Here is a 16,539-nt window from a genome sequence, read left to right as displayed (position 1 = left end):
TTTCATGCAATATTTTTTAATCAATCTCTAAGATATTAAATTCCTTATCCTTTGATCTTTGGTGGAATTTAACCATAGATAAACACTTAAGTGTTATGCTGAGTTAACAAAATATGTGCTTAGTAAATTCTTTATATGTTGTAGCGTTTTTTTACCCGAATATAACTTTTTGGTAAATTAGTTTTTTTAACGCAATCTAACTTTTTGGTAAATTAATTACACAAAAATCTTCAACTCCTTCAACAATTTCATAAAATCACTTGCAACTTACTTCGTTCTTTATAACCTCATGGACAAAATACACAATTCTTATTTTTTTTAACCGGTATCAGTTCTCTCAATCTTAAATTTATTTTTCATCTTCTAATTTCTTTGATCTCTTCTCATGAAATAAAGGAACAAAAACACACTTTTAGTAAATTACCATTAATCTACCATTTTGATCATGTTGTACATCGGTTTGACCTTATTTGACTATGTCACGTAATTACGGACACAGAGAATGTCACACTTGAGGGAGATATGTTATCGTGTAAAATAAGAGTTAAAGTTCTACAATGAAAGGAATAGTAGATATTGAATAAGATATAAGTGAGATGACTCACAAACGTGTGCCTAAATAATTTGAGAGAAATTGTGGTGTCGATATCATTTGTCTAGTTTCTTTTAGCCTAATCCAAAGATACAACCCAATGTAGGTTACACTTGCAGTCCCGAAATTATGATGATTTGTTTTGTTAGCTTTTGAATGTCATTTGTTTAATTTTTTTATGTTAAATATTATATTTTGGAAGTCGTTCGCTTTCATGCAATTTTTATTTGTCAAGGCGATAACTTTTTTTTATTTAACCTCTATTATTTTAAGTTCCTTCACTTTTAGTCTTCAGTGGGATGTGACAAAGGAAAAACGTTTATGTGTTATGCTGAGTTGAAAAATACATGTTTATTGTACATTTTAAATTGATGTGACATTTTTAATGAGTCTAATATTTTTGGTAGAATAATTACTCAGTAATATCCAACTCCTTCAACAAACTCATAAAACTACCCACAACTCACTCGTTTTCCTTGTCATTTCTTTCTAGTTCGAATAATTTTTTTAATTTAATTTCTCTCTTCTCATAAAATAAATGAGAAAAAAAAAACACATCTCTATGAAACCACCACCAAGCCACCTTTTTTACCATGTTGTGCCTCTGGCCTTATTTGACTATTTCATCATATCATAGACATAGAGAGTCTCACGTTTAAGGGAGAAATGCTAATTTGTCATGTGTGAGTAAAAATTCTATATTGCCAGCAAGATTTGATATTTATGAACATATAAATGAGATGAGTAATATACATATTGTCTTAAGGTTTTGGATGAAGATGTGGGGTTTCTCATTTTGAAACACAATACCTTGGTATATGTTCATCATCAATATTATTGGACATCCAACTTTAAATCTTAATTTGTGGTTTGAAATATGCAACTGTTAATATCATTCAAGAACTCAATTGAATATCATTTGCTTTGTAGCTTTTTATTTTGGTCAGATTGACAAACCAAATCAAAGCTAATATTTTCCTTCTCGTTTTCTGGAAACAACGATAGAATAATATTGTTAAAGTGCTCATATGGGTCCAAAGTTTGAGCAAGTATCCCTCGCTCTTGATTTTTTTGGAGATCTATATATTTTCCAAATTATTTGGATAAACAAAGTCAATAAGGGAACACAATGAATAAGTTTGATCTAACCCACTTGTTTTGGCCTGGGACTACTTTTAAGGTCTTGTGTTTGATTCTCTCTGCTGCCTTCATATCAATTTTAAGGTCTCGTATTTTCTTTTCAAATCCATGTATCAATGCTTCATTGATTTTCAATGGAATATTGAAGGATGAACCGGTTGTACGAACACCTGGAATTAACATGTAAGCTATGACCCTAGGAAAAATGGTCAAATTGATAATAGATTAGAGCCTCGGAAGTATGTGGATAGCAGTTCAATTTCTGCCTCATGTGTATGGAAAATATTCGGCTGAGATGAGAGAACTCGTCTTATGTATCCCACAGGTTTTCCAACTAAGATTAGTCACTGCTAAGCGGTGATGTAAGCTTTATACCAATTTCATGATAACTCGAAAAATATCAAATATAAAATTAGTTACCAAACTTAATTGATACATTTAATTAGTATATCTAATAAACATTAAAAATCAATATTTATTATTTTTAATAATAATATAATAATAATAACAATAATATTTAAAAATTGATAATTTCAGCAAGCATTTATTTTGTATTATTTTCGACCAAAAATTTTCATCAATAAGTTAATCGATTGTTAGAGCATCCACAATGGACCTCTCCTTTTGGTTCCTTAAATGAGTCTCTATGTACATGTCACTTGCTCTTATAATTAATACTTAATAAGATTTAATCTTTCAAACTCTAGGAGTATATATGTTATCAGAATAACTCAATGACTTTCTCTTAGTTCGTTCCTTTTATTTTTCTTTTGGTTTTCTTTACTTTTTATTTTCTTGTTATTTACTTTTTTCTTGGTTTGGTGTTTGCCCCTCAGCTTTTTGCTTAGCTTTATTGAGAAGGTTTTGGTCCATCCCCCAACTCCTTTTGTTCTTGTTTCCTTTTATTTATGCATTTATAAAGTGATGCAGCTGGTTCATAATTGAACCCCATTTAACTAAAAAAATAAAAAAAATCTCTCAAACTCAACACTTCAAAAAATATTAAATGGGTCTTAGTAATAAATAATTGTTGTGCATTTTATATTAAATGTGTAGTTTTTTAATAAATAATAGTTGTTTTCAATAAGAAGTTATTACTTTCAGTTGCTTTAACATGTGCAATATTGCATCTAAAAACCCATAGGTCTAGCCACTGTATATGTTCTACACCTAATTTTCTAGTTCTATCTAGTGGAGGTTCGGTTTAAAATTAACATAAAAAAAAATACACATTTGTTGGCTAGTGCCCCTTTTAAAATAGATATATTTTGATTAATGTGTATATACACTCTTTACAACTTTGTTTGTATGAGAGGTAGTACAATACTTATATTATTGAGTAAACGTGTTTTATTCAAAATATTGATTGTTATAATGATTTTTTTTTTAAATTACCATTTACATGCTCTTCAAAGTCAAATGAGGTTTGGGTTTTATCATTTTTTAAAAGTGAAAACGAACCAAACTGAATCGATGGTGTACGGTTTGGTTCGACCAAAACTGCATTTAAATAAAAGAGGAATTCCCTCAAAAAAAAAAAAGAGGAATTTTTTTTTCTTCAAATGTTTGTATTATTTAATACTGAAAATAAAATATATGAAATTCCGTGAGAACACATAATTCAGAAATAAAGTTGCAATAAAAATTTAGATTTTTTTTTAGCAAAATTCAGAAATAATCATAGTAATAAAATTCAGAAAAACTTTTGCAACGTAAGAATCTAGAATATGTCAAAAAAGAAACTTAAGAATCTAGAAGAGAAGCTGCAACAAAGAAAAATGAAACACTAATTCAAAATTCTTATAATGTAACACTAATCCAAACAACACAAAGAAGAAAAATAAACAAAAGGCTTAAAAAGACTAAAATACACACTTGTTACATATGATTCGTGGTATAAAATGAGTAAATGACAAATTACCAAAAAAACTAAAGTTTGGCCCTGACAGTTAATATAGGATGCGCGACCTTGAACTGAATATATAGATAGAAAACTACTTTGTTCTCAATATTATAAAGGTCTCTGCAAAATAATGAACACATTGTAAACAAAACCGATAAAAGAAATTTCAATAATGTTGAGTTTCCTCCCAATTAGAAGAAACACAACCAAACTGGAAGGAATTAAAGTCGATTAAACTGAGATATACTTTAGTTATAAATCCGATAAGTTCTTTGTAAATTTGAGGAACATTGAGTAGCAATATGGTCATCCGCAAACAAATATATGGGAAAATAAATATGTTACATTAATAGCAAAAGAAATTTAATGAATAAGATCATATCGTTATATGATGAAAATAATGTCTCAAATGAAGCATTTTCAAAAATGATATATAGTAGACAATTATTTGGAACAAAATATAAATCATGAGAGAATTGGAACAAAATATAAATCATGAGAGAAGATTCAAGATCCCTTTCGTTTATGCCTTTCTTCAGCTTCAAAATCAATTTCTCAACAAATTATTTGATAACTAACATTCTCCCTCTTATTTTCTCCTGTACAGCTAAAAATCCAACTATTAGCAATAAAATCCTAAACCATGGTCACAAACCATGATGAAGGGGAACGGTCTGATGCAATCAACAATAAAATTTGATGAAATTGTAAGAACTAAAGGTGTTCTTGATCTTCTTACCGTTCTCAAAACCATTTTTAAAAAATAGTAATAGTGATGAGAATAGGATGGGAGATAAAGATCTGAGCTATTTTATTTCCTTTTTGTGACAAAAAGAATCATTACCTTTCACTATTTTATTTTGGTTTTAATTTGATTTTAATAGGTGAGAAACAATTCAACGATAGTCTTGAATTAGACCAATTGTCAACATTCTTTTTTAGAACTGTTATAGGTGTTGAATAATTTGAATTTAATTTCATTAATTGGCAGTTGATAGTTTCTTGTTTGATTTTTTTATGGGCAGTTTCTTGTTTGATTTGATATCAGGCAATTAAATTTCTAGATATCATTTTGATCATAATAATAAATCGAATGATTTCTTAAAATAGAGGCAGTATATGGAAGTATGTGTTGAGACTGAAATACCAGGTGCTAAGCATATACCATGTAATGGAAATTTGAATTTTTCTAGCATTAATTAGCCTGACATTAATTAGAATGAGACTATAACATGCCACATGTACTTTTGAATGAAAATGGTTTCACTTGTTTATATTGTAGATGTAGATGTAGATGTAGATTGTAGATGTAGATAAGGATTCGGATAGAGATATTGATAGTTTAGCCGAGATTGTTGTCTTTTTTTTTAATATAATTTTAAAATAAATAAAAAAATATGGGTATGAAATAAAGGCAAATAAATATTATCGATGTTGATGAGTGACTCAAACAACCATAAGTATGTTTTTTATCATGCAATTTGTAAAAAAATTAACAAAGAAGTTTGAGTATGTGTTGATGGCAGAAATAAATAAATATGGGGAGATAAAAATGGAATGCTTGATTAGGTGATAAAGAGTATTTGATGCATGTGAACTAATTTATCAAATGAAATGAATGGATGATATTTGATGTTAAAATAATTTATGTGAAATAATATATATCAACGCCAAGTTTAGTGAAAATGAGTGATTGACAATAGAAACGAAAAAACTTAGTAAATTAAACCAGTTCTTTTGAATAGGAGCAAATGAAAATAATAAAGAAAATAGTGAGGTTTAGATAAAATTCATTGAAAAAAAAAATAACTAAGGGGGCGTTTGTTTGACGGTTTAAAATTTCATTCCTGGGAATAACCTTGGGAATCTTTTATTCCCAGCCACTTTCTTTGGGAATAAAATCATGGGTAAGTGGAAGTTATTTTTTTCCTAGGAATTCTTTATTCCTGGGAGTTATTTTTTTAACTTTGTAACAAACATAAGAATCTATAATTCCAACCTCCACGTTCCTGGGAATAATTTTTTAAACCAGGAAACAAACACCCCCTAAAATAAATTTTCTACATTTTCGCAGGGGTCGGTCTTGTTCTACAACATACATGAATAGTTTGCACCACAAAAATGTAAGATAAAAATATAATATCTTGAGAACTATCAACTAATATGTTACCCAAAAATACTTGAGAATTCTCTGTTTTTTTTAAGGAAGAATTCCCTTTTATATGCACAACTTCAACGTTGGAAGAACAAAACAATGACATGTCTTTCACATATCTCTCATTATTAATAGTGGCAAAAAAAATAGTTTTGGAATGAAGAAATATGATTCAAAATGTCTTTCAATTACGTCGCTTCAAATTAATAGAAAAATAATGAAATTCATTAAAACGTGAAGCAAACTTTTTCAAAAGGTGTAAATATATATGGGGATGAAAACCCTAAAATTAATAGAGCCGACAGCTAAACCTATAAAAGGGAATCAAAATTCGGAAGGAAAAAAAAAGGTCTCTAAATCAATTTGATAATAATGAAATCAATAAAATTGAATTGGTCAGGAGGTAGAAATATTTGCATTTCAAATAAATGATATTATAAACAATTTGTACGAAAGGAAGATGCATATACAAATGATGAAAGACAAATTGACTATATATAGGAAAAAAAAACTCAAGACTGGCTAACTTAATATGATGATGTGTTGATTACAATTTGATTGGATGATAATTAAGAATTATGTGCCAACATGTAATTGGTACATATCTTGTCATAAGCCGTTAGAACTCGAGGGTATCATAGGATGAATATGTAAATTTGAACAAAATACATGGATATATACAACATGTAGTGGAGTAATATCATAAATTGAATCAATTTTTGAAATTAGAGTGATGAAAAAAATATGTTAAGAAGAAAAGTGTTTCAATAAAATAAAAGAGAGATTTTGAGAATAATTTTAAAATTTTAGTGTGAATTCTAAATGATGTGAAGATGTTTGAGACGGACAAACAATATTTATAGGAAAAAAGAAGCAAGTAAGTCACATCAATTATGCCATTAATTTAGTAATGAAATTAGTAACACATTAAATAGCAAAAATAATTTGAATAAAATATTCCATTTATTTTTTTGTCATTATAAGCCTTTTAGTCAACTTGCATAATCATGTTAATTACATAAGTCTTGCACAAATCACATAATATGTACCAATTACACAAAACATTAAATGCACCTTTCAATATAAGGATGCCATGTGTACTATCAAAATAAAATAGTGCAAATATATATAATAGAGATGCGGAGAACATTTATTTTCCAATGGAAATATGTATATATGTATGAAAAGATTTTGATAATGACTATGGTTACTCTTCATTTTGTTGACTCAATGGAAATATGTATATATGTATGAAACTTTTACTTGTACATTTTTACCTCTTTAATATAAACAAATTTTCAGATAGATTTGTTTAAAGTCAAATGCTTTTAACAACGGTAATGCTATATATCACGATGAATGAATATTCTTGCGAATGTATCACGAATTGGAAATTGCAATGACAACTATAAAAGAGTATGGCTCACACTTATCATACTTGTGGTTGCCAAAAATATAAGGGTCAGTGTTTTAACATGTCACGAGGGTTCGTGAAATTAGTTTTCGCTATAACAAGCATTTCCTTTAACAATTCAATGAATGTAATCAATATGGTGCCAGTAAGTTATTCTCCTAAGAAGCATTAAGTCATACTCCTCTAACTTTTAAGATAGATTTGTTTAAAGTCAAATGTTTTTAACAATTCAATGAATGTAATCGATTAACTGTATAATTTTTTCTAGCGTGTTTGTGTATATCAATTATAACCTTGTAAAAAATGACACCTGAACACGCATGATTTTTAAAAGTTGTATGTAGCAAACTTTAGTACCCACAACCGAGACGCAAAGAGAAATCAATGGAGGTTGGTCTAATTGGTAAGAAAGTTACTCATATCTCTTTTATCGCTCTTTAAGCCTAACGTGTTAGCTAAACTTCGAGATCCAAATCACCTAAACTTTCTATTATTAAAAAAAAAGACGCAAAGACCGAACAAATGAGATGTCAATCAAATTCATAGGTTAGTGACTGGAAAGTTAGGTTTGGACTGTTTGGTTATACTGAAAGCATTGGCATGATGAAGATGACATGCAAACTAGAAAAACTTAGCCTAAAATGGAAAAGGCAAAACACTTTCAAGACTTGAAATTTCTGATTACACCAATTCTATTTAAAAAACATAGCATAGTCATAGGTTCAGTGAACAACAAGCATTGCATTCATGGATTACTGCCTCCTTCAACAATCAACAACAATTCTATTTATTGTGTTTGGTGCCTGTGTTTATGCTTCATAGCTCATTTGGTCTATTCGGCCAAGGCCAAGATAACTTTGATAGGAAAATGTCGGGTCTGGTTCTTAAAGCTGGTAGCAGACCACCATGGGTGGGTCTAGCTGCTGCAGTTTGGATTCAAATAGCTGCTGGTAATGCATACAACTTTCCACTCTACTCATCTGCTCTCAAAACTGTGTTGGGTCTCAATCAACAACAAGTGACTATTCTTGGAGTGTCCAATGATGTTGGAGAAAACTTTGGTCTGCTACCTGGTATTGCCTGCAACAAATTCCCTCCTTGGGCTTTGCTTCTTGTTGGTTCTGTTCTTTGTTTCTTTGGTTATGGTGTTATCTGGCTTGCTTGTTAGCCAAACTGTTTCCAACTTGCCCTATGTTCTGGTAACTATGCTTCATCCTCATTTGAAATATATTTTGTTTTTCAAAGAAATTAAATAATTGAGTTAAAGCTTAAATTCAGCTGTTAATCATTGTTTTATTTCTTTATAATTGGATTTTCTGCAATCATGCATTCACGCAGTCATGGATCATGGCCGTTGGATGATGAAGTTCTGACAGCTCAGATTGAGTATTATATTAAAGCTGATTTGGTGGAGTCAAAATAAGAGTCATTCGATTTTGATCGCATAGCGTGATTGATTCTCCTAACTACATAATCTAGTATATCTGATTTGCTATTGACAATGGTCACTTTTGGATAAATAACTTAAGTGCTTATAGCAATAATGCTTATATAGAAGTGTTCATGTATAAGTCAATTTTTATAGTAAAAGAAATCAAATCCCCATTCTGTCACACATGCTTTGTATGTTACATGAATGACTTTCAAATCAACTTGGTTCGCATGACTTTGCAGTTATGGTTCGCACTTTATGTTGCCACGAACAGTGGCGAATGGTTCGGCACAGCTGTGCTTGTTACCAACATGAGAAACTTTCCTCTCAGTAGAGGCACAATCTCTGGCATTCTGAAGGGTTATATTGGGATTAGTGCTTCAGTATATGCATTAATATATAGCATACTCCTAAAAGCTTCTGCTTCTAAGCTGCTCTTGTTTCTAGCAATTGGAGTTTCTATTGTGTTTAATTTTGATGTACTTCATTAGGCCTTGTACTCCTTCTGGTGAAGACTCTTCAATTCATGTCCATTTTATTTTCACACAAGCTTCAAGCATTTTACTTGCCACGTATCTTATTATGACGACGATACTAAGCGACATGGTTTCAATTAATGATGTTGTTTCCTATATCTTAGTTTCAATCATGATTATACTTCTGACAACTCCATTTGCAATTCCTTTGAAAATGACTCTATTTCCTGCAATTCGTAAAAACAACATTCCATTAGTTGGTTCTTCTGATGTTTTAACAGAAACAAGTCCATTGATAACATCATCATCTTCTTCAGCTGCATATGTTGGAAGTTTTCATGACAATGAGGATGCTTCTTCAGATGTTGAGATACTAATTGCAGAAGGGGAAGGGGCCATTAGGAAGAAAAGGAGACCAAAAAGAGGAGATGATTTTAAGTTCAAAGAAGCTTTAGTTAAGGCTGATTTTTGGCTACTTTGGTTTGCTTATTCTTTAGGGGTTGGTTCAGGAGTAACTATACTCAACAATTTGGCTCAGGAGTAACAGAGAATCATGTGATGGAAACTCATACATGAATGCATATAAAATTTGTAGTCAAACAAACTGTTATATGAACAGGTTAATTGGTTTTTTTTTTTGTTTTTTTTTTTTAATTTCATTAAGCTGTCAATCTGTCATCACAATTCACAATGATTGTGCTATCTATTTTGAATACAGCTATGTTTCACAAAATTGTTTGCTTCTTGTCTGTTTTTCATATTCATTTGTTAAGTATGCAGTGGATAGAGAGCAAGTGTTAAACATAAATTCTTCTGTGTCAGAAAAGTCAATTCCTTAAACTGATAAGAATAGAAAAGGTATGCTAGAGTATTAGATAGAGTATAGCCAAAATTAATTAAAACTATGAAATCTATAAACTTTGATTTCAAAGAAAAACTTTATTTTAGTCATTAGATTGTAAAATGTCGACCTAAAAAGGCTTAATGTGCGTTCAGGTCATAATAATACTAACATGATCATGATTTATAGGCGTCTAAACCTTTATGCAACACAAGTAGAAAATGGAACCTTTCTTATACAAAGTTTATATATATTTAGAAACCTTTGTTATACACCTAATGGTAAAATGATTTATAATAAAAGCTATTCTGCTGGCTTGAAGAGAAAAAATCTGGCATGTTAGAGTGAAGTAGTTTGTTAGTAGTAAAGTTCTACGAAACTATGACAATAGCAATTGTTCATCTGATAAGAGTAAGGAAAGCCAATATTGTAGACAACATAATTAGATAATTCTGTCATTGAGATAATGACATATTCACTAAAAGGATCATATGGTATCAAGAACATCCCATTCTCAGTTTAACAAAATCTAACTGGAGTTTCTTATGAACTTTGATATATTTCAAGACATGGAATGTATAACAGAAACTGTGGCGCGAATCCTTATAATGGATGCATAATTCTAACTTAGTGGAGATCAAAATGCCCAATTTACACGAGGGTTCTTATTTTTGTTGTCAGTGAAAACTATTCCCTTAACTCATTTTTGTAATGAAATTTTCATTATTGAGATTTTGATTATGATAATTGCTGATTGGTAAGCATCTGATGTATTTTTCTGATCATATGTGGTGGGAGCCTATGATATTGTATGTTATTTTGTTCAATTTATTTAAATGGTTTGGTGGCTCTCTCTTCGCAGGCCAAAACATCAGGAAGTTGTTTAAGGATGGCTTCATTATCAGGAAGCCAACTAAGATTCACTCCCGCTCCCATGCTAGGCGCTTGAAGGAGGCTAAGAGGAAGGGACGTCATTCAGGATATGGTATTTAACTATTTTCAACCTTGATAGTTTTAATGAATTGAAGGATATAGATGATGGCAAATCTCTGTTAGTTTGTAAGGTAGTGCTTGTCTGCTTGTGAAGTCATCGTCATTTAGACATTATAGAATAGAATTCATTCTATTTTGTTTGCAAGATTAGTTAATTAGTTTTGCAGAGTATTCTAGGATATGAAAGTTATATACATTCTGAAAATGTATGTAACATGTTGTTGTTTGCAGTTTGCACCATCAAACGAGTATTACTATGGTACTAGCATTATTTAGTTTGCAAGATTAGTTGTGCAGAATATTTTATAGGTTAAGTTAGTTATATACATTCTGAAAATGCATGCAACATATTACTGTTTGTACTATCACATGAGTATTTCTGTGGTACTTGCACTAGCAGGATATGCGTCATTGTTATTCTGTAATAATAATTTGCACTTATTGATGAATAGGTAAGAGAAAGGGTACAAGAGAGGCTAGGCTCCCCACCAAAATCCTTTGGATAAGGAGGATGCGTGTCCTCAGGCGTTTACTTCGCAAGTACCGAGAGGCAAAGAAGATTGACAAACACATGTATCATGATATGTACATGAAGGTGAAGGGTAATGTCTTCAAGAACAAAAGAGTCCTTATGGAGAGTATTCACAAGTCCAAGGCTGAGAAGGCAAGAGAGAAGACATTATCTAATCAGTTTGAGGTCAAGAGGGCAAAGAACAAGGCAAGCAGGGAAAGGAAGTTTGCCCGGAGAAAAGAGCATTTTGCTCAAGTGAGTTCCGTAATGTTTTGATAACATATGTAGTTAATTGGTATTATTTTATCACTGCATTTCGACTAAATTTGTCACTCTAAAACTGACCATATCACCCTGCTTTTTAAAATGTGTAGGGTCCAGGAGAGAAGGTTCCAACAGGTTCTAACAGCTGCAGCACCAGCCGCACCAGCTGCAACAGCAACCCAGGCCCAGTAAGCATCTAATCACTTTTGTTACTTGGTTTGGTTTTTTGTTATGTTGTGTTCTAAATGTGTGTTTTTTGTGCAGACCATCAAAGAAATCCTAGAAGTAAATCAAGTATCCAGAGGTCGAGTATTTTCATTTTAGAGCATAAGTTTTATCTTAAATTTCAGTTGTACGAGTACAATTTTGTATTGGGTTTATATTTTGTTGCCATTTTGGTATGGAAAAGCACTTTGGTGAGAGATACTATTGTTATTTTATATTCCAATTATGAAATTCCTTCACTTAATTCCCCGATCATGCCTGCTTACCAGATAACCAACATTTCCACCATCAAATTAAGCTAGACATACTAAATATCAAACACCAAAATCATTGCTATTCATAAGGTCTAAACTTCCATATTGATGAATCCATGGTTCTCTCTATTTACCAATGCAGTCTCCACGATACGAAGTGTTGAGTGAACCTATGAAACTAGATGCTTTTGTTTTATGTCGTTAACTTGAGTTTTTGTGAATGAATTCTCAAAAAATGTTTATACAAATCTCTGTGTGCTTTTGGAGAATTGAATAACTTCCTATTGTTATAGAAATTTTCTGTGTGCTTTTGGAAAACGTGTGTCAATATACATATAATGAAGCTAGAAAATACATATACAAGTTCATTTCCATACCATGGGAATCCTCATTTTTCTTGAGAATAATTTAAGCTAGAAAATACATATACAAGTTCATTTCCATATCATGGGAATCCTCATTTTTCTTGAGAATAATTTAATAGAAATTGTCATAGTTATTTCATTTTGTGTGATGTAAATATTGGTGTTAATCCCTTTTTGGTAACTCTATGACAGTAGCGCTCGCTTTTATAATTTGACTAATATGTAATCGTAATATTAAGGAATTTATGTTTGCCTACAATAATCCATTCCTCTATAACAAAATTTTCTGAAAAAAGGTAATTCAACCCGTGCGAAGCACAGGTTTGTAACTAGTTAAAGGTAGAAAAACACTATAGTAATGCATGTATTGAAGAACTTTTTTTTTTTTAGGAAATTTTCATTGAAGAACTTGTTTCCAATCAATGTAAATAACTTCAAATATAATGTATTTGGTATCTTGAAAGTATATAATTTTTTTTGTACAGGAAATAAATAATTTTTTGCTCATGTGAATTTCAAATCATATATATTTTTATGTGTGTTTAAATAAATCTAAGTATTTTTTAAGTTACAAACAATATTCTATACATTTGCACGAAAATAAAAAAAAATCAAATATAATATTTTTTGTCCATGTGATTTTTTTTTTTTATTTTGGTGCAAATGTATAAAATATTGATTTTATCTTAGAAAATATTTAGGTGGTTACAAGCATTTAGACACATCCATTTTTTTTGAAATATATCATTTAATCAATTTAAAATTATACCTTAAATAAAAAAAATTCTCTTTTTACCTTTTTCAAATATGTATGGGTGGCTAAATGGTGTGTCCAAATACTTGTGACCACTTAGGACTTTCTTTTTTATATTTGTTGTTATGTTTTAGTTCTATAAATTTTAATTATATTTGAATTGGTAAAATCATATCCATCAGTTGCTAGATAAAGTGAAGCTACGTTCCTTTTGGTGGATGAAAACTACTAATACTAATATTTGTCTAAATTTTTATATGTGGGGGTCGAGCCCGTTTGTTTGTTTGGGCATCGACTGATTTGTTGTGTTTTTGCTCTATTCGTGTCTTGATCGATTGTATACTTTTAAGATCCTTATTAGCACACCTTATGTTGTTAAGGATACTCCGTTGTTCGTAATATATCACATTTTGCCTTGTTCAAAAAAATTTGTATTGGTGTCTCTAATAGATATACCATTTGATTTTGGTTCCTTCGAAATGAGGAATTAAAGTATTAAATCAATATTTCAACATATAATGCAGCCCTATATAATTTCCGGTTTTCCCCCAGTAATTTTTATTTATTTATTTACCCCCTGTAAAAAAAAATTGTTTTGGAATACCCCCTAATAGTTCATTCAAAAACGAAAAAATTTTTATAAAAAAATTTGATTTTTGAATGACCTATCAGGAGGTATTCCAAAAAAAAAATAATTACAGGGTAAATCAAAAAAAAAAAATTACAAATGAATTATATTAAAATGGTGGAAAACAAGTATTATTGATACTTTACTACCCCGGAATTAAAGGTAGAAAAAAATTAATTACAAGGGGTTAACCCACAAACTCGGAACTAATGTGTGCTTAATTTCACATTCATTGAAATTATTTATAGTAACACTATAGAAATGCATGGATTACGGTTCTAATAAATTGATAGCTAAATGTTTGCTTAAATATTTTAAGAACCTCTTTTTTTAATATTGTACAAATTCTCACATTACATGAATTAAGATGCAACACATCAACATTTGAATTTTTTTTGTTGGGTGGTCGTGGCTAGATTTACACACATTATGTGTGGAGAATTCGGGGTTCAAACCCCGACCCCTGCACATAATGTCCCTAGTAACTACCAATTGAACTACACTTACAGGACAGCAACATTTGAATTTTATTTATTATATTTGAATTGGTGCATGTAATAGATATACCATTTGATTTTGATCCCTTCAAAGTGAGGAATTAAAGCATTAAAACCAATATTTCAACATATAACGCGGTCTGATTCTGATATGAACAAAAAAAAAATTAATGGAATATGAATTATATTAAGATGGTGGAAAAGAAGTATTAATATTTTTAACAACTCAAAATGAATTATATTAACAAAATCAAAACAATCCCTTCAGCACAAGGCGTGCAAAGTGACTGTTAAATGTACAAACAGTCAACCTAGTAATAACATAATGGTGCTAGCCGATACCCACATGAGGGGATTCGACCACCACAACTGAGTACCAAAAACAAAAGTAACCTGCCTAGCTTTCATCCACCATAATGATAATATTTTCCTTTTCAAGTAACCGATAACAATGCATTCCTAATTTTTAATTAGTCTATTATCTTTAATAATATTTTACTCACACCTCGGAATTAAACGTAGAAAAAAAAATACAAAGGTACTTAACCCACAAACCTCATAACTGATGTGTGCTTAATTTCATGGTCATAGAAAACACTATAGTAATGCATGTATTACGGTTCTAATCAATTGATGGCCTAAATGTTTGCTTAAATATTGTAATTGAAACTCTTTTTTTTAATATTGTGCAAATTCTCACATTACGTGAATATGCAACACATGAACATTTGCATGTCAAATGGAACACGTTCAAATGAGAAACAAATGATGATACTCCATTTAATTAATTGTGATATTTAATTTGGCCTTGATGAGAATAATTAAGCACGTAAAAGTAGTTGTAAACTGACACAGTAATTGTGATATTTTCATTTGTTTGTTTTCTTTCAATTAAGGTTTTAACTACAATTATAGTAATTTTTTTAAAATTGTTAACTCGTGCTAAAGAAACCTCACTATACTAGCTAGCTAGCTATAAAATGATGCAGTAGCAGGCCTAGAAAAACCACAAACTCCACTCCAACCTTAAAAATACCTAAGTACTAGCTATTCCTATCATCATGACCAACTTCAATTCAATTATATTACTCATTGTTGTTCTTTTATCTAATGCTGTTGGGTTGCATGCTCAAGGAAGAAGCAGGTTAAGGTCTCCACCCCCTCCTCAATTACCACCACCACCACCTCCGGCTGTTCCATTTGATCATTTTTTGTTAGTTCTATCATGGCCTCCAGCGTTTTGCAAGGAATTATATATTTCTAGTAATAGAGCATGTATTACCCCACTGCCAATAAACTTCACTCTCCATGGTTTTTGGCCGAGCAATAATGGAAACTCTCAGCCACGAGAATGCGATAAAGAGAAAAAATACCCATTTGATTTCAACTCAGTCGTAAGTTTTCTTTTTTTTTTTAGGCGACGAACAAAGTAAAATATATTTTAATCTAAATATTATTGTTGTTGTTCTTATCATCATCATTTTACCATGATCTATACAAAAGGTAATTTATATTTGTTTTATTTGATCAGGTGGCTAAAGTAGGAGAGAATCAACTGAACAAAGATTGGCCATCATTAGATGTGAAGACTAAAAATGTTGTACGTCGTGTTGACAACCTTGGATTTTGGGGTGAACAATGGAGAATGCACGGGACATGCTCAGTGTCCATGTTGGATCAGTTTCAATACTTTTCTAAAGCTTTGAAAATCTACAATACCATTAACGTAAGAAATATGCTTCAAAAGGAGAATGTCATACCCAGTGGAACTCCTGTAGATACAAAAGCCATTTCCAGTGCTATACAAAACCAACTGAAACTTAAGCCACAGATTAGATGCAGACAGATGCAAAATCAATTTTATTTATATGAAATTGGGCTTTGCTTGACTGCAAGCAAAGATCCAGAGTTTATAGATTGTAAGGCTGAATTTGTTGGTTGCTCTATCCATCAAAAAGTGTATTTCTTATAAGTTTAATTATGATATAAGTTAAAATGTATGGCAGAGGTAATAATGAGAATTATGATATTTAAATAAAGATTGGGGTGATTTATGCCTTAAGTCTAATGGAAATTTATATTGCTTTCTTTTTTC

At 30.6% G+C, this 16,539-nt stretch overlaps 1 protein-coding gene and 2 pseudogenes across 2 annotated transcripts; all 3 read left to right on the top strand.

Annotated features, from left to right (window-relative positions):
- Positions 1–8,635: 8,635 nt before the first annotated feature.
- LOC146951515 (uncharacterized) lies at positions 8,636–9,661 on the top strand (annotated as a pseudogene).
- A 927-nt stretch (positions 9,662–10,588) lies between these two features.
- Positions 10,589–12,190, top strand: LOC146951514 (large ribosomal subunit protein eL19y-like; annotated as a pseudogene). Its single transcript, XR_015027923.1, has 4 exons — positions 10,589–10,938; positions 11,399–11,712; positions 11,832–11,909; positions 11,986–12,190. The product of XR_015027923.1 is annotated as a large ribosomal subunit protein eL19y-like (transcript).
- Positions 12,191–15,505: 3,315 nt separating this feature from the next.
- LOC146951513 (ribonuclease MC-like) lies at positions 15,506–16,539 on the top strand. Its single transcript, XM_085748746.1, has 2 exons — positions 15,506–15,838; positions 16,033–16,539. The coding sequence occupies exons 1-2, from the start codon at positions 15,506–15,508 to the stop codon at positions 16,414–16,416; spliced, it is 717 nt and encodes a 238-aa protein (XP_085604872.1). The 3' UTR covers positions 16,417–16,539.

Source organism: Medicago sativa, chromosome 2 (assembly GCF_051527215.1).
Source record: "Medicago sativa cultivar Bolivia chromosome 2, Bolivia_mono, whole genome shotgun sequence".
Classification (NCBI taxonomy): Eukaryota; Viridiplantae; Streptophyta; class Magnoliopsida; order Fabales; family Fabaceae; genus Medicago; species Medicago sativa.
The sequence above is the reverse complement of the archived record's forward strand: the minus strand, read 5'-3'. Positions and strand labels throughout refer to the sequence as shown.

What these genes read in the sequence shown, in the direction of transcription:
- LOC146951513 (XM_085748746.1), top strand. Translation starts at nt 15,506, where the DNA reads ATGACCAACTTCAATTCAATTATATTACTCATTGTTGTTCTTTTATCT. An exon ending in CATTTGATTTCAACTCAGTC is followed by an intron (nt 15,839 to 16,032) that starts GTAAGTTTTCTT and finishes TTAGATGTGAAG; the next exon opens with ACTAAAAATGTTGTACGTCG.